This window comes from Aplidium turbinatum, chromosome 12, assembly GCF_918807975.1.
Source record: "Aplidium turbinatum chromosome 12, kaAplTurb1.1, whole genome shotgun sequence".
Classification (NCBI taxonomy): domain Eukaryota; kingdom Metazoa; phylum Chordata; class Ascidiacea; order Aplousobranchia; family Polyclinidae; genus Aplidium; species Aplidium turbinatum.
In genome coordinates, this window is record NC_137483.1 from 5,120,929 (window position 1) to 5,148,462 (window position 27,534).

General features: G+C 39.9%; 2 protein-coding genes across 2 annotated transcripts; one reads left to right on the plus strand and one right to left on the minus strand.

The window, feature by feature from the left end:
- Positions 1 to 13,242: 13,242 nt before the first annotated feature.
- Positions 13,243 to 14,377, plus strand: LOC145781327 (uncharacterized). The gene is made up of 2 exons (XM_082593102.1): positions 13,243 to 13,366; positions 13,864 to 14,377. The coding sequence occupies exons 1-2, from the start codon at positions 13,320 to 13,322 to the stop codon at positions 14,375 to 14,377; spliced, it is 561 nt and encodes a 186-aa protein (XP_082449228.1). The 5' UTR covers positions 13,243 to 13,319.
- Positions 14,378 to 17,792: 3,415 nt separating this feature from the next.
- On the minus strand, positions 17,793 to 26,300 carry LOC145780979 (endoplasmic reticulum membrane protein complex subunit 7-like). Its single transcript, XM_082592669.1, has 3 exons — positions 26,100 to 26,300; positions 23,165 to 23,423; positions 17,793 to 22,579 (listed from the first exon to the last, which is right to left on the minus strand). Exons 1-3 carry the CDS (start codon positions 26,255 to 26,257, stop codon positions 22,337 to 22,339), a joined length of 660 nt encoding a protein of 219 aa, XP_082448795.1. The 5' UTR covers positions 26,258 to 26,300; the 3' UTR covers positions 17,793 to 22,336.
- Positions 26,301 to 27,534: the final 1,234 nt, after the last annotated feature.

Below are 27,534 nucleotides of genomic sequence, written 5' to 3' on the forward strand. Positions count from 1 at the left end.
CAGGCCACGCTCCCCGTTTTTGTCGCAAAATCCCCATTACCCCTCAATCTGCTATATCTCGTATCCTGGTGGAGATAGAGAGCTGCTTTTGCCACCAAAAGATGCAGACTACCAAAGTTTCTATCCGACTTATGAACATGCTATAGCCCTAAAACCTTTACTTCTTTCTATAATTGAGAAAAACTGTTTTGAGAGTAAAATCTGTCATTTTTGAAGCAAAATGCTTGTATTTCAGATCTTGGCTTGCACGATTGTCATTCAGTCATTAAACATAACCTTTAAATCAAACTTGTAAGCTGTATAAGAACAGTGATGTTTTATTCAATAACTAGCCAGCAGCAATTTGTAAAAAAAGTGTGTAAAGTGTTACACCTTACTGAGGGTACGAACTAGGTTGCATCCATTAGTCACACCCAGGGCTGGGATTTTTGTCTTTTTCGGCGGCAATACCGCTCGACACGCGCCGTAACGGAAAAAAAAAACGAGGAAAAAAACTGAGGGAGGACGTCAAGTCAGGCCGAGGAACAATCGGGGGGGAGGAGCATCACATGATGCAATCATAAGAGTGCCGACTTACGTAAATTTTCTTACGCTAGGTACTTCAAGACAAGGCCTAAAAACGACGCTTCATGCAAGAAATTCCCAAGGCATCCATGCTGGGTCCCACGAATTACCCATAAGCCCCATAAGTACCCATAAGCACCATAAGTCGCGTCGAATTACCCATAAGTCGCGTCAAACTACCCATAAGCCCCATAAGTCGCGTCGAATTACCCATAAGCCCCATAAGTCGCGTCGAACTACCCATAAGCCTCGTAAGTCGCGTCGAATTACCCATAAGCCCCATAAGTCACGTCGAATTACCCATAGGCACCATAAGTAGCATTGAATTCCCTAGAAGTAACGTCGAATTAACCACAAGCCTGTATAGTGTAGAGTGTAGTCTATAGCCGTCTAGAAGCCTAGTAGTCGGCTGCATAGCCGAGTGGTGAAAAGCACTGGCTGGGCGTTCCAAAATATAGTTCGACACCGCTCAAGAGCAGGACACTTGAAGGCATGCCTAAAGGTGGACACGAAGATTGGCTTCGTTGCCTTCCCGTCCGCTTATGTGTAATCTGCAGTTTGCTGCAGCAGATGGAGTGTTTTGTCTGATGAAACACCTTAACATTGGACAATTTTCCCTATGAACCAGGTGACTGCAGCATAGCAATCGTTCTCGCACTCAGCTAGAGACTTAATTCTTGCTTTGAAAATGATAATTAAAGAAAAAAAATAATGGCAAGGGTGGGAATCAAACCCGTGTCACCAAAATTCAATAACCCTTTGACTAAACCACTCCGCCACGCAATCGCTCGCAAAATTTTCGCTTAATTTGGTTTATATCGGTAATGTTTCGAGAACGCTTACAATATTATCAGTTTAGTTTGTTTTTATTTCTGACCATCACAACGAAAAAACAATATACGACAAACTTAGCACAGATCTATAAAAGGTAAAAGCGACAAAACGCGGATGTTATAACGTGCATGATACCAAAGCAGGACAATCAGTTTAAGTGACACGATCGCAAGTCGCAACAGCGACTTGCAGATTACATATACGCTGACATGAAGGCGTAAGTAATTCCACGTTGCTTATGGGTAATTCGACGCGACTTATGGGTAATTCGACGCGAGTCGAATTACCCATAAGCCCCATAAGTTGTGTCGAATTACCCATAAGCTCCATAAGTGGCGTCGAATTACCCAAATGCCCCATAAGTCGCGTCGAATTACCCATAAGCAACGTGAAATTACTTACGCTTCATGTCAGCGTATATGTAATCTGCAGGTTGCTGTTGCGACCTGCGACCGTGTCATATGTTAAACTGATTGTCCTGCTTTGGTATCATGCACGTTATAACGTCCGCGTTTTGTCGCTTCTACCTTTTATAGATCTGTGCTAAGTTTGTCGTATATTGTTTTTTCGTTGTGATGGTCAGAAATAAAAACAAACTAAACTGATAATGTTGTAAGCGTTCTCGAAACATTACCCATATAAACCAAATTAAGTGAAGATTTCACGAGTGCTTGCGTGGCGGAGTGGTTTAGTCATAGGGCTATTGAATTTTGGTGACACGGGTTTGATTCCCACCCTTGCCATTATTTTTTTTCTTTAATTATCAAGTTTAAAGCAAGAATTAAGTCTCTGGCTGAGTGCGAGAACGATTGCTATGCTGCAGTCACCTGGTTCATAGGGAAAATTGTCCAATGTTAAGGTGTTTTATCGGACAAAACACTCCATCTGCTGCAGCAAACTGCAGATTGCACATAAGCAGACGGGAAGGTAACGAAGCCAATCTTCGTGTCCACCTTTAGGCATGCCTTCAAGTGTCCTGCTCTTGAGCGGTGTCGAACTATATTTTGGAACGCCCAGCCAGTGCTTTTCACCACTCGGCTATGCAGCCGACTACTATAGGCTTCTAGACGGCTATAGACTACACTATACAGGCTTATGGGTAATTTGACGTTACTTCTAGGTAATTCAATGCTACTTATGGTGGCTATGGGTAATTCGACGCGACTTACGAAGTTTATGGGTAATTTGACGCGACTTATGGGGCTTATGGGTAATTCGACGCGACTTATGGGGCTTATGGGTAATTCGACGCGACTTATGGGGCTTATGGGTAATTCGACGCGACTTATGGGGCTTATGGGTAATTCGACGCGACTTATGGATACTTATGGGTAATTCGACGCGACTTATGGGGCTTATGGTGCTTATGGGTACTTATGGGTAATTCGTGGGACCGTCCATGCTGCCATTTTGAACACTGCGGGAAAATACTTTGATCGAAGTTCTAACGCCTGGCATCAAACATTTGGTAACTTGCATATTTCGTTCCTAACTGTGTTTGCGTGCAGACTGCGGGTACGACTACGTGCATAAGCATTTACATACCGTACTAATAGAAACTGTGAGTAGGCCTATAGTGGTCACAAATGGACGGGTGCAACCTAATTCGTACCATGAACAATTTGTACCGTCAGTTCATACCTTGAAAAGATCGAGAGAAAAAATTAAAAAAAGCCGAAGTCGCTGATCGCAATTTCCGCAAACATTTTAAAAGGGTTAGGGTATCAGAGTATCGCTATTCGCAATCAAACAAACTGAAAAGATCGACAGAAAAAAATAGAACATCGCTGATCGCAGTTTCCGTTTTTCAGCAGTTTCTGCAAACATTTCAAAAGGGTTAGGGTTAGTTACTAGTTAGAGTATCGGAATATCGGTTAGGTATCGGTATCTGCAAACAAACAAACTGAAAAGATGGAGAGAAAAAATAGAACATCGCTGATTGCAGTTTCCATTTTTCCGCAGTTTCTGCAAACATTTCAAAATTTCCGGTAACGATCTTAAGAGTTTACCGAAGTCGCTGATCGTACGTAGTTTCCGCAAACATTTTAAAAGGGTTAGGGTGTTTCCGCAAACAAACAAACTGAAAAGATTAAGAGAAAAAAATAGAACAAAGCCAAAGTCGCTGATCGCAGTTTCCGTTTTTCACGCAAACATTTTAAAATTTCCGGTAATGACCCTAAGAGTTTGCCGAAGTCCCTGATCGCACTTTCCGCAAACATTTTAAAAGAGTTAGGGATAGGGTTAGGATTGATCAGAGTTTCCGCAAACATTTTAAAAGGGTTAGGGTTGGATGCAACCTAGTTTGTACCATGAACAGTTCGGACGTTGAAAAGATTGAGAAAAAAAAATTAAAAAAAGCCAAAGTTGCAGTCCTTGAAATTAGCGGCGGCACACGGCAATTGCCGTGGTAAATGCCGTCGCAAACGTCATAATGGCCATTCTGCTACGGCAATACAAATGCCGTCGCAAAATGAGCATTTAATTCGGACAAAAATTGTTCAAAACTTCTTCCTGTTTGATTTACTCGCAGCGTGAGTTTAATCAGCAGAAACATCGCACCAAGACCTCACCTCGGTCTATTTTACTTGCTGTGAACACTCACTCAGTCTTCAAAATTAGCATATTTCTACTTCGCAAAAACGTTGATGAGGCCAAACGGCAAAAGTTGAAATTGCCTCGGCAATTGCTGTGAACGTTTATTACGAAAAAATTGTACCAAAACATGTAAAACGAGAAGAGAAAAAAATAATCGAATAGTTTATCACGACCGCACTGTTTGATTAGTTGTGATGTAATAATACCAAAAGTAGCGATCAACGCGATACGCACGCTGTTACGGTGGTAAAAAACGTGGTAAAAAACGTTGTTTACCGTGGTAAAAAACGTTATAACTCATTGGGGGGAAAAAGTAAGTTAATTTTGGGTTGATTCAACGTTCGAGTCAGGACAAATCGATTTAATTTTCCCAGCGAGTTATATCGCGCAACAACAATGCCCAATAAGAAATTTACGTTTGTTTTACATTAATTCGACATCTAGCGACGTTAAATTATCATGAATTAACGTTAATTGCTCAATCAGGTACCGATAACAAATCAATAGCTCCCTGCGAGAAGATTGCCTCGATTTACGTATACAGTACACTAACATAATTTCGGCACAATTAGGATACTGCGAGCAACACAAAGTCTGTTTGATAAACTAGTCAGAATCGGAGGATGAGGTTGTCGCGTCGTCACTGGAATACTTGAAGACGTAAAACTGGCCGTTCATGAACGCGCGATGCCACATGATCGGAAGCATTACTTTTCTTTACTGCCGAAGAACCATTTATCCAATTTTGTACCACTTTTTATATTCGCAACGACACCGGTCAAAAATAAGCATTCCCTTCGATGAAAGAATAACTTTTGCGTAACAATTAAGCCAGTATTTATAAGGAACTTGCAAACTTTTTACAGTTCACAAGAGCATTGTCAGCGCATAAAATAGCTTGCGTGATGCTCTTGGCTACCGCCGTGTGACAGACGATGAAGAAGAAGCGCATAAAATTTCGTTTGATTAAAGCATACGGCAATTGCCGCCGCAATCCAAGGTTTGTTGATGTGGCGACGGCAATGTTTTTGCCGTCGTAGATGGAAGCTAATTTCGAGGGCTGAAGTTGCTGATTGCAGTTTCCGCAATCATTTTAAAATTTTCCCCCTGAAAAAATCGAGAAAAAATAGCTCAAAGCCGAAGTCCGCTGATCGTAGTTTCCGCAAACATTTTCCGCAGTTTCCGCTAACTCTAACCTTTACCCTCGCTGATCGCAGTTTCCGCAAAACATTTTCCGCTAACCACAGTTTCCGTTAACCCTTACCCTAATTCTAACCATAGAGTAATCTATGCTCTAACCCTAACCCTCGCTGATCGCAGTTTCCGCAACATTTTTCCACAGGTTCAGCACACATTTTTCTGCAGTTTCCGCTAACCTTTACCCTAACCATAGAGTAATCTATGCTCTAACTAGAGAAGCTCTGACCCTCGCTGATCGCAGTTTCCGCAAACATTTTCCCGCTAATCGTAGTTTCCGCTTACCATAACTCTAACCATAGAGTAGGCTAATCTATGCTCTCTAACCCTAACCCTTGCTGATCGCAGTTTCCGCAAACATTTTTCCGCAGTTTCCGCTAACCCTCGAGTTTGTTTCAAATTGTTTGGGGAAACTCCGATCAGCGACTTTGGCTTTGTGCTATTAAACTGCGATCAGCGACTTCGGTTTTTTTAAATTTTTTCTCTCGATCTTTTTAGGGTACGAACTGACTGTATGAATGGTTCAAGGTACGAACTACGTTGCACCTGTTAGGGTTGATCGGAGTTTCTGCAAACATTTTAAAATTTCTGGTACCGGTAATGATCCTAAGAGTTTTTGTTTCTATGCGGAAAAGTTTAAAATGTTTGCGGAAACTGCAATCAGCGACTTCGGCTTTTTTTAATTTTTTCTCTTAATCTTTTCAAGGTACGAACTGATGGTACAAATTAGGTTGCATCCCAAATGGACCACATCTATAACAAGTTTTATTGCGCAGGCCATTTGAAATTGACTGGGCTATAGTTCAATTTACTTTTGGCACATTAATTTCTCTCTCGATAATGGCTATTAATTTATTTAAGCTGAAATGACAATTAAATTAAGCTGAACTCTAACAAGGTCGCAATATTGACGTTGGCCTGTCAAGATTAGCCAAGGGCATTTATGAAAGTAATTTCTGACAAGCCTTTCTTTACTAGACTTGTTTCGACCATTGCATGAGCAAATTGTATACAAATAAGTAGTTTTGCCAAACAATGTATAAATATATCTTATCCTCCTTTCAGCAAAAACAATAACGTTCAATAAGAGACAGTGCAAATGCATTCTCAGATAAATCTCGCAATTTATACTCTGCTATGCTGAGTTGGCAAACTACCACAGAAAAATCATAAATTCGCCATGCTTCATTTCCAGAGCTTCCACAGTAAAAATTTAACAGAACAGGTGTCAATCCCTATTGGGATAGTAACCTCATCAGTGCTCAGTGTGACAATAAAGATGTGAACATTGTCCTTTATTGTTTTTTCCTCATCATACAAAGATGTATTTTGTACCAAATTATTTCAACCAGAGCTTGTAAATAGGCAGACGTACGCAACAGCCGATGTCAATACGTTCCCTTCATATTGTACCTCAATGTATGCATGTCATCTGTGGGAAAATTACCGTCAACGTGACATCGCTTGCGTGTTGCCTTCAAAAATGCATTTAGAGTTTTTCACAATTTGCCCAAACAATATGGTGTTCGTGAACATCACGTCTTGTGTAACATTATTACATCTGATGCATTGGTACGGAAATACGTTTTTAATTTTGCTGGAAGATGCAAATTGTCGTCTAACTTTATTGTTGCCTCCCTGATATCGTAAATCGAATTACTGTTATAAATACGGTACCGTACTGAATAAGACTATGCATGCTGTTACTTAGCCTTGTTGGCAGCCATGGCACAAAGATCATCAGTCATCGTTTGCTAATGTTAAATCTTACTGGTTAGTTATTTGAACAAATGAACTCGCAATTTTATTTCAATTAGGCCACCCTTGCCTGTATCCTATTCCTAGCTTACTGTAGCCTGTAGCGGACGCTGCTCTCAGCATATCCACCCATACACAGCCATCAGTGGGATGGCAACATTCCTGGGCGAAGTCGGCAAGGAATGATAGGACACGAGGTTGACTACGCTGCTGTATTGTTGCTAATTCAAACTCAGAAGATCGATGCTTGCACACAACGTAATTGTTTATAGGTTTTAATCTTCGATCCAGCAACACAGAAAGTAATGGAAAACACCGGAATCATTAAAGCTCCACCACCAACAACTGGATACGAAATGTTGTCGCTGCTACATTATTAACAATAAACTGATCCAAACGTCATCCTGGCAGTGCCAAAAAATATAGAAACAGTAGCAACAACAAAACTGATATATTGCTTTAGAATCACCAAGACTGATTTCTTGATACTGGTTTTAAGTTCGGATTTTAGATATTGCATTCAACCAACGAGATATAACACAATGAGTGGAAACTCACTCTTCTCTTAGTGTTTCTCTTTTATCTCTCTCGTTTCCTTACGTCGTTCGTTTCATGGTTCACTGCTTGCACATGGAAGGCTACAGACTGCGACCGTACGGGTGTACGGCGTGCTAAGAATGCACTAAAGCAAGGCTAAAGTGACGGCGAATACCACGAAGCAATTGGACTGTTCCGACCATAGTATTATTGTTAGGTGGTTTAAAAGTTTATTTTCGTTACCGCTTGTCTTTTCAGATTATTGTGTGAAATTTTGAAGTAGGTTAATCAGGATGTTACAGGTCAATAAGCAGGGTAAATACATAGGCTCTTGCTAACAACAATATTAAATTAGTATAGGGTAGCAAAGGTCTACGAAATACGATACAAAACGACTGACTGTAGGCTATATGGTTATCAAAGTTTATCTTATTCAGCTATAAACAACCAACAGGGCTAGAAGAAGTTTGGCTTTTTATAACAGTGCAATGGAAAACAGTTCTGATAATTTAACCGTCGAGTATCTTGTGGAAATAATCGAAGATGAAGAATTGCAAAGTATTCCCATTTCAACGAGCGCGTCTACAGTGCAACGTGAATTTGGGTAAGAAAGCGTTTCAAAGGACCTCGCACCTCTAATTAAATTGTGCAGTTGTGTGTTGAAAGCTGAATAAAATTGTTTGGATATATTATCCGGTATTTTTGCAGATGTCACTTATGTCCGAAAACTTACAAAACCAACGGGGGATTGCGTTTTCATGTCAAGTCAAAGCACGCTGGAAGCACATGTAATAACACCAGAAAAGGTATGGTACTACAGTTCCGCATATTACCTGCCTGTAGACCGGCAAGACAACTTTATAGCCTGAATCGTCCATTTACACATTGTTTCTACGTCTGGCGACGACGGATCAACGTTAAAATCTGACTGCAGTCAGCCACTTGTGTGTAACAATTGCTGTGGTAGGCATATCCAGTCTGCCAAATTAAAACATATCGCAAATATTGCATCTATTCAACACCTGCCTACGTCGAATCGACGTAAAAAGGGGAAATTGTTAGACCACATTCCAGACGTCAAAATAGCAAAATGAGGCCCCTAATTTCTTGAAACGGAGGCTCATACCCCCTTCAGGTTGCAACTAAGACATCATATATCGCGTTTTCGTTTGTAGAGGGGGCATTGGTCCCCCTGACCCCCCTCTCGGGAGCCCTGATTCTACTGAATAGCGTCATTACACCAATATACAATATACAACAACACAAGCAGCGACGGAGAATTGCTGGTTGACTGGGCCTCTACAAACCATCTTGCCCTCCTATTCAATCCAAAGGAACCAGCCAGTTTTCACTCCGGCCGCTGGGGAACAGGGACAAACCCTGACTTGGCCTTCGCGAGTGTCGACAGCTCTCTTCCAGACAGACGTGTGCTTGAGAAGTTCCCGCGGTCCCAACACCGGCCGTCCCTCATCACCGCCCCAAAACGTGTGGCTCCTGTCCCGAGTTCACCGGTGAAGCGATGGAACTTCAAAAAAGCCGATTGGAATCAATACAGCCTCCTGACCAATGAGTCTGCTGCAAAGTTACCACCGACTGAAACATGCAACGCAGACGAGGCATACCAGGACTTCTGCAATGCCATAATAACTGCGGCAAAGGCCACAATACCACGTGGCCATCGAACCAGCTATAAACCATGCTGGGACTCTGAGTGTGAAACTCTCTACCGCTCATACCTAGCCGCCACAAGTGGTGCTGCTTCAAACACCGCCGCCACCAGACTTGAGCGGCTGGACACAAAGAAGCTTGAGCGGTGGAACGAAGCTGTCCAAACCATCGACTTCTCACACTCAAGCCGCAAAGCATGGAGCATCATCAACAACCTCACTGGGCGCTCAGCAAACTCCCCTCGTCAGTGCCCCGTTTCTGCTAATGCCATCGCTTCCCAGCTAGTGCAGAACGGGGTGTACAAGACAAAGGACCGCAAGGCATCCCGCCTTGTTGCCAAGGAAGTGTCTGCCCTATGGCGAGTGGAAACACCACCAGAAGAAACAATCTCTGGAGACTTCACTCCAGAGGAATTCGCCACCGCCCTCCGCCTAGTGAAACCACACAAGTCTCCAGGGCCCGATAAGATCTGCCCTGAGCTTGTGCTCCATGCTGGCCATGCCCTAAAGTCCTGGTTACGTAGATTCCTCTCTTCCTGCCTGCACCACCTCACAATCCCAAAAATCTGGAGAAGAGCTTTAGTAGTTGCGATCCCTAAGCCTCACAAGCCACCAGAGGACCCAAGGAGTTATCGTCCGATATCCCTCCTCTGTGTTCCTTTCAAGATCCTCGAAAGACTGATCTATGCCCGCGTCAACCCAATCATCGACCCGCTCCTTCCAAAAGTGCAAGCTGGGTTTCGGCGCGGAAAATCCACTGTAGATCAGGTCACACTGTTGACCCAAGACATCGAGGACTGCTTTGAAGCAAAAAAGAAGGCCGGCGCTGTCTTTCTAGATCTCACAGCTGCCTACGATACCGTATGGCATCGCGGCCTTACTTTCAAGCTGCTTCGCCTGCTTCCTGATATGATTATGGAACTTGTCAGGAATCGAAGCTTCACCCTCACCACCGGCAACCCACGGCGAAGCAGACTGAGACGCCTGAAAAACGGCGTCCCACAGGGATCGGTCCTGGCTCCACTTCTTTTCAACATCTACACCCACGACCTGCCAACCACGGTCTCCGCAAAATACGCTTATGCGGACGATCTGGCAATTCTCCACTCCACAAAGTCGTGGGAAAATCTAGAAGACACCTTGAGCCAGGACATGCAAACCATCTCAGCTTATCTCCAGAACTGGCGACTGAAACTCAGCGAAACCAAAACTGTGGCGGCAGCTTTCCACCTACACAATCGGGAAACTGATCGTGAGCTACATGTCCATAACAACGGAAAACCTCTGTCCTTCTGCCCCGAGCCAAGGTACCTTGGGGTGACAATAGACAGATCGCTCACATACCGCCACCATTTGGTGTCACTGCGCAAGAAACTGACATCCCGCGCTGCATTACTGAAGCGCCTGGCAGGCTCTAGCTGGGGGGCGAGGGCTGACACTTTGCGAATAGCAGCCTTAGCCCTTGTCTACTCTTCAGCAGAGTACTGTGCACCTGTCTGGTGCCGCAGTGCTCACTGCCACAACATCGACACTGCCATAAACAGCGCCCTGCGCACAGTGATCGGATGCCTGCGTCCCACACCATTGGACAATCTCCCCATTCTCGCTGGCATCCAACCTGCTGAGCTTCGTCGCGAAGAAGCAACTCTGTCCCTCGGTCGACGGGCACTGGAGCCTAATCATCTTCTTAACCACAAGATCTCTGCCTTACCAAACGGGCACCCCCGCCGACTGAAATCAAGACACCCATTCGTGCCAGCCGCTCGGCTTCTGATCAACGAAGCTGATGAACAAGACATCTCTGCGGCTACTTGGGCGGACCATAAATGGAATTCTGAATGGAGGTCAAGCACCACCAGACTCCATTCATTCATCCCCGACGCCGACACACGCCCAATCGGCCTGACACTACAGAGACAGGCGTGGGTGCGCCTCAACCGTCTCCGTACGGGCGTCGGCCTTTTCCGCTCAACCATGCACCAATGGGGAATGGCTTCTTCCTCCTCCTGTGAATGTGGTGCCGAGGAACAGACCGCAGACCACATCATCAATGACTGTACCATCTTCAAGCCACCTAACAGAGTGGAAAGTCTGCGCGTCATGGATGATGAAACTAAAGACTGGCTGCTCTCTAGCAGCCTTCCAGTGTAGTCCGGGAACATCGTGAATCTGGGGTGGTAAAAGGATAGACCCTCGGCCCCAGAAGCTCAGACGACGACGACGACGACACCAATATATAATGGAAACATAAGCTACCGGGACGCATCTTTTGAAAATGTACCATTACATAGGTGTATAGAGAGAATGGACCAATCAGAGGGTTAGGGAAAAGGATAGTAATAATATAGTTGCTAAGATCGAGTTTTCGACCAACCAACATGGCGTAGAGAGTATGCTATTGGCCAGAAGACTGGAGGTCGTTGGTTTGAATCCTCTATTTTGGTTAAGATGTCTTTGATTTGGGAATTTGTAGACAAGTTTCCTTTTAGGAAACGTATTGTGGTACACTTTCAAAAGGTGCTACCGGGACATCCGCCACTACATGTAGTATTCATTACACACTTTGTATTTTTTTAGTGTCTGAATCAACAGTACAGAAGATGTGGTTACAAATTGGTGGTTCACTTGATAACTTCACTGATGCAGCTCTTCAATATTACATTCGTGCATTCGAATCAGGGATATCTAGAACAACGGGATTGCCGACTTTGCAAATTTCGATAAAGCGATGGACACTAGAAGGGTCAGCGCTGTTAACGCCCGAAAATGAAATAGGCGAAAGCGCGTGTCAATTACGCTGTTGAGAAGTCGCCTTTTCTAGATATCCCTGCTGTGAAGCTAAAATAAGGTCTTGAAAATGGGCACTCCTAGACATCTTCCCTAGCAACGCCCATAGCAACAACTAATGGCTGGCCTTGTCTATAAGTTAAGATCATCATTTTAAAGCAAACTTTTGCTGTTAGTCATCCAAGACTATTGAGTATTGAACACAGCTTTAGTTTTAATATTTAATTGATTATTGCATCACTTTTGGGCAAGTTTTAGTCATCAAAAATAGGAAATAAAAAAAACATAAAAAGAAGTAAGAAAAATTCAATTTCGTGGTATTGCTAAACAAAGAAAGTTGGATAAGGTTGGTTGTATGTCTAACAATGGTGGTAGACTTGATGAACTGTTACTGAAACACAAGTGTAACCTTTCCTGTAACACCAGAAAGCCATCCAACAACAGAAGACCAAAGCCCTTTTTGCCAACCTTCTACTTCAGCAAAAAAAATTAGGAAAACAAGACAGTGGCAAAATCTGCATATTCAGAAATCTGCCAAATACTCAACAAGTTTTGACTTGACAAATCAAGAAAAATAAGCTTTGACACATCCAAGGCCAGGAGAAAAACATTAAAAGCACTTAAGAAAAAATTACAAACCCAAGCAGAGGCAAAAAAAGGGTCTAATTATGATAAAGGAGGCTTTAAGGCGTTGAAAATGTTTATTGTTGTTTTTTGTAAAATGTGATTTTTGACCAAGTACCAAAATTTAATCCCAAATATCTCTTTCATTTATTTGCCAATCGCTTTCAAATTTTTAACACTATCAGACAGAGTAAACATGCAAAGCCTCTGGTCAAAGAATTTTGGAAATTTTGTCCATGATGCTGTCGGCACCCATTTGTTTCATGTCCGAGGATCAAAAATTTTTGAAAAAATGCAATAATTCGAATAACTTTTTATTTTCATAAAACATCTTCATTTCCTTCCATGGAGCTTCAGTCTTGATACTTATAAACATTCTGTTCAAATTTGATTCAAATCCAGTAAGTAGTATTAAAAATATTTGTGTTTAAAATTTGTGTATTTTTCACCACTTGGTGGCGGTTTTGGGAAAAACGGCTACATTTTCAAAATTTTTTTGCTTTTTTTAAATTATTTCATCTTCAAGCATCATTTTAAAAACAAGAAATGGGTTGTATGTTGAGAAATCCACATTTTAGTTTGTGCAGTAATGATGCAGTAACCCTCCTATTGTCCACTTCAAAACAGAGTCAGCAATCCCGTTGTTCTAGATATCCCTGATTCGAATCCAGCACAAATGGGAGCGAACTTTTTCACAAGTTTAGCTGTGATGCAATTGAAGTGATCCCAGGTTTATTTCACGGAAAACATTAACGTATGGAAGCAGTGGAGCAAACAAGAAAATTGTTTGATGTGTTTCTGAGGTAAAAACCAAACATATAGTGGCATTTTCATTCTATACCGATGCTATAGCTTGTTTAACCAATGTAGCTTATCAACAGCGATTTACATTTATTTCAATCATGTCTGGTACGACGAACGACAGTTCTGCCAGATTTCAGAAACTGCCTTCAATGAATCATATGCTTATCCAGTGATCTCGTGGGATTGCTGTTGACTGAGCCAATCCCAATCTCTCCGTCTTATCTTCAAGTACGAAACTTGTCTTAATTCAGTCTGTATTTATTGGTCGATATCCAAAAACTTCATATAAAGTCGCCAAATAGATAACGCAATTGTCTATACCAGCCAGTAAATGAGACATACTCAAGATGCATAAAACTGGGCAAGATGCATATTTTAACTTTGCCTACATTACCGTAAAAAATAGCACGAATCTACGATTTGTATACCATTAAATACTCTTGCCAGCATCTATGTTCAATACACAAACATTAACGTTTGGAAATTTACATTTCAGAGATGAAAATAGCAAAGTTTCACAACAACAACAAACGACTAATACGGTGCTTACAACTGATGAAATACACATAATAGAATATATTGGGGGATACGTGTTACGAAAATTGAAGCGCAGTGCCACAGATGAACAACAAGGCATTTTGTCTAAACTAGAAAGTGACACCAGTTGCACAGCGGGTTCATCTATGATTGACACACTACAAAACGACGAATACGGAACATTACTGAAGCCAAGTCCTACTCTGATAAAAATTTTGCTGAGGCTGGAAGTGGATTTTCGAAAACATTTCAGCTTTTGTAATACAATGCAGACTGTCTTTAAGGAGATTGATATAAACAGTTTGTATTTATTAACCAACGACTGGGACATTGTGTCATATATTGTAAACTACATTTGCAAGCTATATTTTAAAATTCGTAGGCCTACCTATCAAAAAACGAAGATTTTAAAGCTCAAAGTCATTGGTGATGTTCAGAAAAACAACATCAGTCTGCGTAAAGCGTTACAGTAAAGACACTAATGTACGGAATATTGCTCGTTGTTTTACAATAAATACCTAACAACTAATACCTAAACATTAAATTGAGAGCCGCTCTGATATCAATCATTCATTAATCTGAGCGGGATATAAATGCTATCATTATTATTATAATTTCACGGTTTAACTAGCAACAGTGCAAGACTATAGCCTAAGGTTTTAAAAACATTGTAAGACTTACGACGCTAGTCTAGACGGCTTATTAGAAATTCAGGTCCTTCAAAATTGATTAAGTTGCTGACAGGCTAACAGTAGCCTGGCTGGGTTAACTTTAGGGCTGCACTAGAGTTTAATTTTAGGCTTCTGACAATAACATAATGTTAAATAATAGGTTGAAAATAGCCTAAAATGTGGATAGTACCTTACCCATGGTACAAAACTATATTACTAATTACCCAAGCACCTTAGGCGGTGAGATAGCTCAGTGGTAGAGCTCAACGCACATAAAATCGAAGGAACATCCCATCTAAAACTTTTGTGATGTCCGTTTAATCTACTGCGCAAGTGTCTGTAGTGAAGCGTGACGGCCGACACGTAAAACGGAGCAAAAAGAGGAGTTTCCACTCATTGTGTTATATCTCGTTGATTCAACTGATTTTCATATTGAAAGAAACGACTTTTCATATTGAACAAAAACTCAACAAACTGATTCCATATTAAACCAACTCTGATTTTTCATATCGCAAAACTGAACAAACTCTGATAACTCTGATTTAGAATCATGAGCTAAACTTCTTTAAGAAGGTTCTAGTGTGGGATTGCGAGTTTTACATGCGATCACACAGCGCAACACGACTGCAAATCTACATAATGATGAACCAAGGTAGGAATTCGGCATAGTGAAGTTGATTACTGAAGTTGCATTCCCGATTACTGGATTGAATTCCCGAGACGTGCAGTTGTGCGCTCAAGGCGGATCCTTCTGGACAAATCTAGTGACGTGTACGTGTGACGTCAGAGATGACAGAGCTCTCTAGCGCTACAAGCCTATGTCTTTATTTTTTCTTCTTCTGTGATTTGAATATGGACATTCTAGTCTGAAAGAAATAAAAATACGGAGCAGCAGATAATTATAAATCCTGGCCTTAATTAGGCCTACTCATGTCAGTCGCACACAGAGGTGGGCAAAATAACCAGTTTTGATGTTCTAGAAGATAAGATCACCTAGAATCAGGGAGTCGAACCGAACCCGATTTTTGTAAACCGGTTTTGGTGCGATTTTGTCTGAACCGAAAATTTGAGTTAGCTTAAAAACCAACAGTGTTCAACCTGCGGCCGTCGATGAATAATTGTGCGGCCGTTAACGCGTAATTTTATAAACATGTGTTGGCGGGCGTGCCCTGTTGTTGAAATGAAAAAATTATTTCATTAAAAAAATGAAATGTATTATAAATATTATAGGCTACAGGGATATCTAGAACCACTGGATACCCTTGTAATTATAGGGCTATATAATATTTCAAATTTTAGAGCTTAAAAAACATTTTCATCATAAGTTTTTGTAGGCTAGGTTGTATATTGTTAAAATCGTTTAGAGACAAAAGTTTTTCCTCGACCCAATTTCATTGTAACATTAGCATACATTGCATTATGTCCTTAAAAAGAAAAAAAAACACGAACAGAGGAGAAAAGGGTATTCACTATTCAATTCCAAATGGGAGTTGGATTATTTTATGATCGAGACGGAAGTGCATAGTTGGCTATGATGTGTCTAATATGCAGTCAAGTACCTAGTTAAAACTGTTTAAGGAGATAATGCAAAGCAGCATTTTCGTCGTCATATGTCACACAATTACGCAAATTTGGAAGGCGAGTCGAGGAAAATCTGTGTCGAAAATGTGGAAAAGTGCACTTGATTATCCAACGTTGCGAGAATTGACAAAAACTCTTGTTCTTTTTGGAAGCACTTATGTGTGCGAGTCTGCTATTTCACAAAAGAAGTAGGTACCTGAAAAACGAGTAGCCTACCGAACGCGATTGTTGGAGGGAAAGCTGGAGTTTCAACAAAGACTGTATCTCGCGAGATTCCCAAATTAGCAATTTTATCTGCTCGTATGCAAAATCAAGGGAATCACTAGTTGCAATGTCGCAGACGGAATAAATTCATTTCAAAAAGTGTTTGATATTTCATGGCACTATTAGGTATAAGCATGATAAGTTTAGTAGGCTAGATATTAACGGATAAATTCTTCTCTTAAATAACGCAAATTAAAAAAAAATTATTTAAAACTCCGTAGCGGCCGTGCTTTGTAGAATAAATCTGAATGCGGCCGGCAATAGCAAAAAGGTTGTGCACGCCTGGCTTAAACCCTAATCGGTTGAAAAAAGCGCTTCACTCCAGCATTACGTCATTGTGGTAAGTGAAGTTGTACGTAGCATGTTGTTATCTTGGAGGCCACATTGTACGGATGAATTATAGCCTATTCCGTAACACACGATCCACTATCATCGATGCTTTGGAGAGGAATTTTTTGAGGTAAGCAACTTCTGTTCTGTGACATCGTAGACAATATAGTTTGATTGTAACTTGTGCAACAAACAACAAAGGCAAGTTAATTGAGCAAAGCAGTGTTGAGATTATTTTTGGTCGGGTCTCAAAGCAGGACCCGAACCGGAACTTATAAAACCGGTGTTAAGACTATTTTTGTCGAAACCGAACCGTACCACAAATCATTGTTGTTGAACCGGAACTCTTAAGTTTCTTCGAACCCAAACCGGAACTGAACCAAATTTTGAAACAATCTTTGAACCAGAACCGGACCCGAAAAATCAAACGGTTCGACTCCCTGCCTAGAATATCTGATCATGGAGATCAAGATCACCAAAAACATCTGATCCTAAAGATCAAGCAGAAGCGAGGGAGAAACGAAATTATTAGAAAACGACTGCAAGTCAGAGGTATCAAAGATCGAGTAGGCTCAGTTGATTATCTGATAATCTTGTTTTGCTTAAAGGTGCATTAGCCTATACAGCTACATTGTGTTTTAATATCATTTTCATACAACAAAGCAATATGCAGGTTAATTATTTTGTTATATAAGTTAGGCTACATATCATCGGTTGTGATAAGTTAGGCTATCTGCTTTTTTATTATAAATTCAAAAATCCAAAAATTTTGTAAAACACAGCTGTGTTGAATATGACAGGCGAAACTGACGTTTTGATTTGCAAAGAAAACGTTAGTTCGCATGCAGAACATTGCATGGTTTGTTGATTCAGCATGAATAGCTCAGCTTTAGTTCTACACGTTAGTGCAGGCCCTTAGGGGAAAGGCTAAACGTGTTACATGTTGTTTTTTTTGCAGCTGGTCAACCTAACTTTGACTTTAGTGGGTGCCGCAACTTTTTGGGTCACGTGATCACCCCCAAATCGGAGATTTTTCCAGAAATCACGTTTCAGCTCTTTTTACGGCATTTTTGTGCAATTACATATTTGATTTTTGCACATTTTAACTTAAAAAGCACATACAAATATGTGAGACAAAATAAACACAAAATAATTTGATTGATGACGTCATTATGAAATTCAGGAACCAAAGGTAAGTTCAGATAATATGAAACCAAGGAACTTTCAGAAATAATTAATTAAACTACCATTCAACGTTTTATAGGCAGAGAAAACTTTTTCTCAAACCGTAGAAAATTTCATTATCAGATCACCGCTTCAATGCGTGATGGAAATCTACAGATAAATCTGCATCAATCTGCAATGCACTCTGCAATGCTTGATGCAGATTTATCTGTAGATTTCCATCACGCATTGAAGCGGTGATCTGATAATGAAATTTTCTACGGTTTGAGAAAAAGGTTTCTCTGCCTACAAAACGTTGAATGGTAGTTTAATTAATTATTTCTCAAAGGTAAGTTTATTTCGAAAAAAGCGATCAAATACATTCATTATTGGCCTAAGTTTTGCAAATGCTTAAAATTTTACAATTGCAAGCAATAACAATATTTCCAGTATACAGTATGACGCAAAAACGACGTCATCAAGGGTATAACCAGAAGAGCAGCTACCAGGGGTGAATTTCCCTTTCAGTCATGCCACTTTAAAATAATATGTAATTATGATCTACAAATCAAATTAATACACGACACCAGATGATGCAATGTCAGAGTCTTAACACTGTCAATTCAAGATAAAAAACAAGCGGTTTTCGATGTTAAATTCCTACCATACGTAATTTGATGTTAAAAAAAATTCGTACGATAAGTGACCGAGTTATGGTCAATTGTCGTACGAATTGGTTGGGTGTTTAACATAAAGCTACCTGCACCACTATAAGATCTTACAAATATGTTGTTGTCAACTTCTGCGTCGCAGCTCAATTAGTTCCAGGTGAGCTGGAGCTTCATCAGGGTTCAAACAGAAAGAAGTGAATAGCAATAAGTCGCTAGCAACTTTAGTCGGTTGGACCTTGGACAGTATGGACACCCTTGGCCTAAACTCATACGCGCCGACTTCCGGGGGGGCCGGCGCCCCCCGTAAATTTATGGTTGAGGGGCAACAAAAATGGTGATTACAGGTGGTGTTTTAAAGATAAAACACTTCGCGAAAGAGATTTAGATAATTTAAACGGACTTAAAGAATGCCGAAAGCAAGAAAAGCCTACGTTGCTTTTGCCCGCAAAACAGCAGCTGATCGAATGGCTTTCTCATACGGTATTACGGTATCGAAATTTCAAAGTAGATGGTAGAGTAACTTACGCTGCTGGAATACGTAGTCACGTAACTATTCACGGCAATATTCAGTAAACCAGCTAAATTAGACGCGCTATTTTCAACGAGGTCTTCCCGCTGTGAGATCAATTATGATTCAACAGAACGCAATGTTTTCTTCGCAATGTGTGAGAATTAAATCGAAAACTGATAAAAGAAAAGGTGTTTAACGGTCTTGGCTCTTGGTCGCAGATATTGCCTGCATTAACGACGTCTCTTACCGCTATTATCACCTAGCCAACCTGACATCATCGTTTTATGCGGCCGCTAAGGTTTGACATCGACGTTAATGTTACGTAATAATGTTATGGAGTATAGTAATGTCATGGAATGTTACGTAATAATAAGAACGATTATATCCTACACGCAAAAATAAAAAAAATGATCTCTTAAAACAGCTCTTTCTGTTCTGTCTCGTGAGCTTTGCATATTGCTCAACAAGTGCATAAAGTTTTAGAATTGACAAGAAATCATTGCATTTGAAAATCAAGTTTGAATCACTGCAAATAAACGTATTCAAAACTTTTACTTAGGCCGACGCGATTTCACACTCCGTAATCTACGTCGACAATGATTTTTAGTACGTTCATTTTGAAAACTGCCGAGCTGGAGACAACAGCATGTCCCGTGTTAGTTGAACTTGCCTTTTTGAGGTGAAAATCACTTGCGAACATCTCGACCTTTACTCGAGTATATAGCCTACTGTATTCAATAAAAGACTACAAAGACTTTCGATAAAAAAAACAGAAAAGAAAACACTTCGCCGTTGTCAACGCTTTGAAAGTAAGTCAAGCCTTAAAGCAGCCGGCGGCCATGGCCGCTAAGTAGTGCTTGAATGACCGCCTGTGCTACCTCCTCAGTCGGCCAAGTTTGGCCGCCGGTTTCTTCTAGCCAATTACAGTATTTAATTTCGCAATGGAATGATCGTGGATTAAATGTCGAAAATATGTTGTATCAAAGAGTGATGCAGCATTAGGTCAGCGCATCATAGTGACTACTGTTGTAGCCTATTGAATATATCCAGCTGCGATCACCAAAGCTGTAAGTCTTGTTTGCAATTTCCGATGTTTATTTTAACGAAGTGTTAATCCGAAGTGCTAATTTACATCGGCTTCAAAGTTGTCGGACATTGAATCGTTGTTAAAAAGGAGAACTAGGTTAGTTGACATCCGTGGGTAAAACACGTGTCTTCATAGCTGAGAACGCTGTGGGTTAGTGACTTCACACCCTCAATGGTGACATCATAATGGAATAAATGGTCAGGTTTTATGAAAGGCGGTATGCAGTTGAAACAATTTACTGAGCTGCGCAGTCAAAACAATTTAGGGTCGTTAGATCGTCCCGCAATACCGGATTACAATCCCGATAAAGCATTTAATGCGTGGTACAACGATTCTATTGCAGGACGTCGCCCAGACTTCAACAACGCTAAGTGATCATTTTAACATTGTTGCAAGTTTAATGCCATTTACTTGTGCTATCGTTATTGTATTTTGACCTCCAAGCACGCAGATTTGGCCGCCGAGAAGGAGCTCTCGGTAGGCCACGATGGCTGCCGGAAAAAAACACGAGTTTTAAGGCCTGTAAGTAATTAGCGAAACTAGGTTAATAAAACTGATAGCGGGTTTTCACTCTGCTTGAGATCATGATTTTTTGCGATTTATATCGATAACTTCACTGTCTTGATCGTTGTTAATTTACTCGCACGAAAAGGGAACGAATCGTCTTGTTTTCCAACTGTTCCAATTATGAGCTAACAATATCAAAATTTTTACGACAGGGCGTACTGCATGCGTAAAACTAATCCTTTCAAGCAGCGGTTCTAATAAATTCGGTTTGTGACCTATTTGTCAATATAAACAAAACACTAAGCTTAATCAAAGACTATTTTAATTGAGTAAAATAGCGTTACGGTTGTGACGTCATCACATTTCTCGCCCCCCCCCCAAGGTTTTTTGAAAAGTCGGCGCCTATGCCTAAACTGATTCTATTTATTTTATGGTTTTGAAAACACAACACAAATAGCTATGAATACAAACTACTGAGATTGAATTTTAATGATACCCGAAGCCTACCTCAAGGGCTGTTCAAACATAGGCTGGACTTGACACACGATTCCCATATAAGCTATATTATGCTATAACGTTTCTTGCAACAGCTTCTAACCAAGGGATTCATATGATACATAAGTTCCTTCTGATCATCCTATTACGGGGAAACAGCTGTTTCGGCTTTTAGTGAACTAGTAACTAATTTTGATGTATCAATCCAAAAATGGATTCCTTTCTAGAAACAAGCATAGCGTACAGGCTGCTGCATTGCTTCAGTAGGCCAATTTCCCACAAGGGGCTTTCAAGATCATGTACAGAAACGTTTACAGAAAAGATTAGTTTTCAAAAACAAAGCATTCAAAATGACAACAATATTACAAGGAGATACACAATTTACACATACACGTCATGCAAGAAAAACATGTAGCCTTTTCTGTCTCTTTACCAACATTTCAGTTCATTTCTGACCATCCCAACGAAAACAATGCATGCCAAACATGGCAGAGGTTCAGAAAAAAGTAAAAGCGACAAAACGCGAATGTTATAACGTGCTGGAGACAGAAACTAATCTTAAATTTTAAAATAAATTTGCAGTCAACGAAAGTTGTTTTATCATTGCCCACCGAAACTCAAAAAACCAGGGCTGTGAAATCTGGCCACACTGAAGCCGGAGTCGGCCAGATATAAACTGAGGAGTCGGAGTCGTATATTTTTCGCCCCGACTCCACAGCCCTGCATAAAACTACTTTTGCAAACTTTCGAGTAGGAAGTAAGACGAATGGAAGCGGTTTTTATTTTTATCCAAACTGTCCATGAAATAATCTCTTTGCACACAATCAGACCAAGAAAACTCATTATTTCTTAACCACGCTGCAGCGTTACTTTGTTTAGTTTATAGACATATTTCTTTAGTACATTTTGGGTCATGAACTGGTCACATATTCTGACATCCAACAGTTACCACTCAGTACATAAGCTGAAATTACGGGTTGAAATCATACAACTTTTTACTATAACCTTTTCGCATAATAAGTGTCCACGTTTATAGTAAAGGAGGATACATTTCACTAAATGCAGTACAAACATTACAAAGAAATCTTCACACACAACACATTTTAGCTAAAAGATGCAACAAAAGTATGATATTTCTGTGCTGAAATTATCTACTCAGCTTTTCGCCGCTTTTGCGGCTTTCCTGTCTTGCCTGAGGTCACAGCTTTAGGAGGCTTCTTTTTTGAACCACCAAACCAGTTGGACATCACTTCAGCCATGTCCGGCATCTGCGAGGAATTCTGATTGAACATTGTCATGGAATTTTCCATTTCCTTCCTGGTCTCAGGGTCCGAAGCGTTCATCATCTTTGGTAGGACAACCAACATAAATAGAGGTAGCAACATCATAATCACCTGGAAATAACAAATATATTAGAGCGCTCAAGCACGAAAAGAATATTTATACAGTATCTTCAACTTTTTTCTGGACTGTAAAAGACCATACGCTCGTACTACAGTATTATTAGTTAGGCTTGTCTTCTGTACCAAAAAATGCAAGATGGCAAACCACTATATGGATAAATGATCACATTGAAATACGGTATTTTAATAAATAATAGAATATATAACTACATGTATGCACAAAAATATATAATGTAAGCGATAGACCAAGAAATACATGAATGTTTCATTATGCTTAATTTTGGGATTTATGACTTTCAAACAATGGATTAAACACATTTGAAGACAAAGTTGAAAGACATTTTATCTGGAGGTGTAACAAATATTATCTTTACCATGACTGTTTTATGGAGAAAAAAATGTAGTAAAAACTACAGTATTTTTTAAACACCACAATTGATTAATTTTAGACATTTTATGTCACAAGATTTATAGTGTGTATCATACAGTGGTGGCACAAAAAACTGTTGCTTTAGAGAACCATTGGATGACATATGTGATATGTTACAATATCTTTAAAAAATAACAGTAAATCACCATGGGACTCTTCAACATATCCAAAATGCTGAACTTATCCACTTTTTGAAAATAATTGACAAGGCCTAGTGGTTTCATATCTAGTGGGTAACGTATGATAGAAACTGCGCTGGGTTTCATATGATTTAATTTTCGTGCTCGAATATTTCCTTTAGTTGATACATCTAGACGGACTGGTTCAAACATGTACATCGGCGTGACAACTTCAACAACATAGGAACCAGTTGGTACGTTGTGCACTGTGAACGATCCATCTGATCTGCAAAAAAACACCAATGATTTAATGCTGTCTAAGCATTCTTAAATGAATTAGCTATCAAAACATTTCAATTCTTAAATTCCGGTATTAGGTGTACTGTATTACGAAGCGGAAGCAATCTCAAGAGCATGTGAATTGTGAAATGCTTTGAATATTATTTGTTTTCAGGAGAAATTGTTAGATTGAAATGACCAATTCTAAGCAGAATTACAAAGCAATGTCCCAGCACCTAAGGCACTTTATGGTTTACAAAATGTTGTTTATGTGCAGAGGTGGGCACCCGCTACTTTTAAAGTAGCGCGCTACCGCTACTTGGGCCAAAGTAGCGCGCTACTGCTACCAATTTACAAAAGTAGCGCGCTACCGCTACTTCTTCCGCTAATTCTGTCTAAAATGACACTAAGAAACACTCAAGTCCCTAGTGACGCAAAAATGACCTTGAAAACAAATGTTGTATCATTCGTTTATGCTGTCATTTTAACGTCGTTATAAAAAACACATTCTAAGGGAAATTTATTGTTACGCATCTTTCAAAAACACGAGCATTTCAAAATGAGAATCATTAAGTAATGCTCGCTTTCGCTTAAGCACATCTTTTCCAACAGAGAAAAGTCTCTCCACCGCAGCACTGGAAGGAATGGGGGTGTTGTATTTAATGAACAGATGTTTTAACTCGGTATTCGAAAAGTTCAAGGTCTTGCTCTTGTCCGAAAAAAAGGCATCCACAATTGCTGCTTCCTTCTGCACCAACGTTTCACGGGATGGCGCAAGCACTCCAAAAAATACATCCTTGAAGTCATGACTGGTGTTGGTGTCACTCTTCTCGGTATCAACCTGGCTTGATGTCTCCAGCAACAGTCGAATTACATCTGTCTTGGCTTTTTCTCGCAGCATTATCCATGGAAACGTATAGCAGAAATTGTAGCCTTGAAGAAGGGATGAAGACATGATGCCATAACGCATTTCATGTCGTTCAAGCACTTGTTGAATCGTTCCTTCACCCCTTCAAGGACTTTCACTTTTTAACTCCTCACAGGTCACAAGATCACTGATCTCGGTCAACTTCTTCTCCTAAATTGTGATGGTTGGAAGCAAGACCCCGTAATACGCCTTGGAGAATGTCTAAAGCCTGGCAGATAGGCTTCATCACACGGAGATATTCACCGAAGAAGTTGACGTCAGCTGGAAAAGACTGAAACTTTGCAACTAAGCCGATTATATAGCTGCTTTACCACGCCAGTATTGCAAAAAAACAGGCATTTTTTAAAATTTAAATTAAAAAGTAGTGGGTAGCGGGAGTGCGACTGAAAAAAAGTAGCGCCTCTCCCGCTACTTTGGGAAAAAAATAGCGCCGCTACTGCAACCGCTACTCCAATTAAAAAGTAGCGCCGCTACTTTTACCAAAAAAGCTACAAAAATTAGCGTGCTACTGCCCACCTCTGTTTATGTGATTCTAAATACTGTGCTTATTTTAAAATTTTTATATCACAACTGATTAGTTTTCCATTTCAATTTGCACAAAAGTTTTCAAAGCGTCAAGTTCGCAAAATCATAGCCCAGTTACAAAAAGCAGATTGTCGATAATATCAACCTTTCATATGGAAAATAAGTTTGTTCAAAAACTATTTTTCAATGTAAAACTATATCATACAACAGTAGTATTTTTGCTTAACTGTAAAGGCTTGACGAATAGACCCCTGAATTTTTTATCAAGACTGACCTAATCACACAAAATTATATGATAACTAACTCAATAAACATGTAGCATGGGCTGTGTTTTGTTTATGTAGCTTTGAAATATCTTGTATATGATATATACTGGCATTTTTTGGTATGTAATATCAATATCATTCAAAACATACTGTTGACTTGAAGTGATGGTTTAAGAATTTCAATCAAAAATGCAAGAGTGACAGATGGTAGGGCCACCACCACTAGTGGATAGAACACCTTATTATTTAGAATAGTCTAGCATGGCGATTACCTATTTGTAATAACTAATGACCATATTTGGTGCTCACCATCAGCTGGTCAAAAGTGCTCAAACTTGAGAAGGTGATAGCACCCTATTTATGTAAATGCACCTTATAAGAAGAAAGTAGCGTTAATAGCGATTTGAAAATAATTTTACAAATCACTTGTTTCTCATTAAAGTTTATGGGATACAACCTATTCCGTCCCCTGAACACTTCGTCCCCCAATTTTGTCCCCTGAAAAGGTAGAGAAAAAAGTAGAACAAAGCCGATGTCGCTGATCGAAGTTTCCTCAAACATTTTAAAATTTTCCCCTTGAATTAATTATTGAATTTTTAAAGGCCACCACAAAATAAGTGTGATTAACCCTAACTCTAATCTTAATTTGATAACCCTAACATGAGGTTCAGTATATCAACTATTGTTTCAAGATACTTAGCGTAGTCAACTGTTTCGGCAACTCCGACTTCGGCGCTTCTGCATTTTTTCTCTCAATCTTTTCAAAGGAAAATTTTTGAAATGTTTGGGGCAACTCCAATCAGCAACTTTGGCTCTGTTGTATTTTTTTCATGTTCTTTTTAGGAGACGAAGTGTTCAGGGGACGGAATAAGTTGCACCTTGCTTTTGTATATACATAGAGTTATCAAATGATGAAATATAAACTTGTTTCATATTGTGATATTAGCAAAACTAGTTACCGTACCTTACAAATGCTTTATAAAGTCCATCATCAACAATTACTTTAGCATGGGAAAGCGAATTGTCTCTTCCCAAATGAACTCTCCCTTCTAGTTTGTATGATTGCACAAAGTAGATGCAGCAAAATAAACACAACATTTGAAATAAGCCTAAATTATCCATTTTAACATAAAATTACCGTAACCTATAACTTCAAATGCCTGTAGTAATATCTGTTCAAAAAGACATAAAATTATAACTCACTATAAGTTTGAGCTAAAATTTAGAGCTGAAAATGCTCTCAGAATACATCAAATTAACTGTCATGATTCATTTTTTTTGGTGGGAGAGAACTCCCAAACCCCCCCCCCCCCGCTGTTGTTCTCCTCTTGCTAAGACACATTCCCACTTTCAAAACTTCACTAGTGCCACCACGTGTTAATTGTATTAAGTGTTAAAGGGGTAGTAAAGGAAAAACCTGACTTGGCGACTTTCCATGTTCTTTGTGTTTAACATGCTACCATAAAACGATTTTCAATAAAATTTTGCCCCATTGCGGTCTGACCACCATTGCACGCGTGGTTTTGTCAGAGCTGTCAAAACGGGAATTTGTGTGAGCAGCGAAGCGTGCGACTGTACAGCCTACGTCACAAAAGCTGATCGAGCAATATTTCTTACTGCGGGCGATTTAACTGTATGTATTCTCTCATTAACCAGAGTTTCTATGATTACAAGCGGTAGTTTTTATACTTGGAGAATTAAATAATGTTTTGTCTAGTTCAAATACTGCATTCAAAGAAATGGCATACACATGATTTTACACAATCCACCAACTCTACATAGGCTACTGTGTAAAGTCACGCTCGTCTGATCACATAGGCTACATTTCTTGGACCAACAAAATGAGCGATTTTATGTAGATTTAACAGAACATTGAATTGCTTTTCATAGTTTAGTGCATTTTTCACTCGATGCACACTTATATATTACTAAGGCCATTTTAATTTAACGTAAAAAAATTCTTTTTTACTTTATTTTTACTGAACGGAATTGCTAACTTGGAAACAATAAGGCGATAGCAAGTCAAGTCAATTTATTTTGTTTCAACAGCGCCATATATTAACAAACAAGCAGAGTAAATGTAATGATGCATGTCCAATTGTCCATCTAGCATGTCTTTCATCCGTGCTGTATCTATCTCACAGTAGCACAAAGCTTGATGTTGCTCAACCATTGCCACACAGTGACAACATGAACACCTGTTGATATAAAATTGGTAATAATTAGGGTGATTACTCTTTTACTTGTCAAAAAAAGTCAAAAATTTATCAAAATTGTAGCGTTGGATCAAAAGTTGTTCACAAAATTAAAATTGTTTACAAACTGCATTGTTGTGGTGTCATAGAGGTTGCACTGTCAGTGAAGTTTTTTCATTTTACAACTTGTAGAGTAGCCTACTT

What these genes read in the sequence shown, in the direction of transcription:
- LOC145781327 (XM_082593102.1), top strand. Translation starts at nt 13,320, where the DNA reads ATGGAAGCAGTGGAGCAAACAAGAAAATTGTTTGATGTGTTTCTGAG. An exon ending in TTGTTTGATGTGTTTCTGAG is followed by an intron (nt 13,367 to 13,863) that starts GTAAAAACCAAA and finishes TTTACATTTCAG; the next exon opens with AGATGAAAATAGCAAAGTTT.
- LOC145780979 (XM_082592669.1), bottom strand. Translation starts at nt 26,257, where the DNA reads ATGGATAATTTAGGCTTATTTCAAATGTTGTGTTTATTTTGCTGCATC. An exon ending in CTTTATAAAGCATTTGTAAG is followed by an intron (nt 23,424 to 26,099) that starts GTACGGTAACTA and finishes GTTTTTTTGCAG; the next exon opens with ATCAGATGGATCGTTCACAG. An exon ending in ATATGTTGAAGAGTCCCATG is followed by an intron (nt 22,580 to 23,164) that starts GTGATTTACTGT and finishes TGTTATTTCCAG; the next exon opens with GTGATTATGATGTTGCTACC.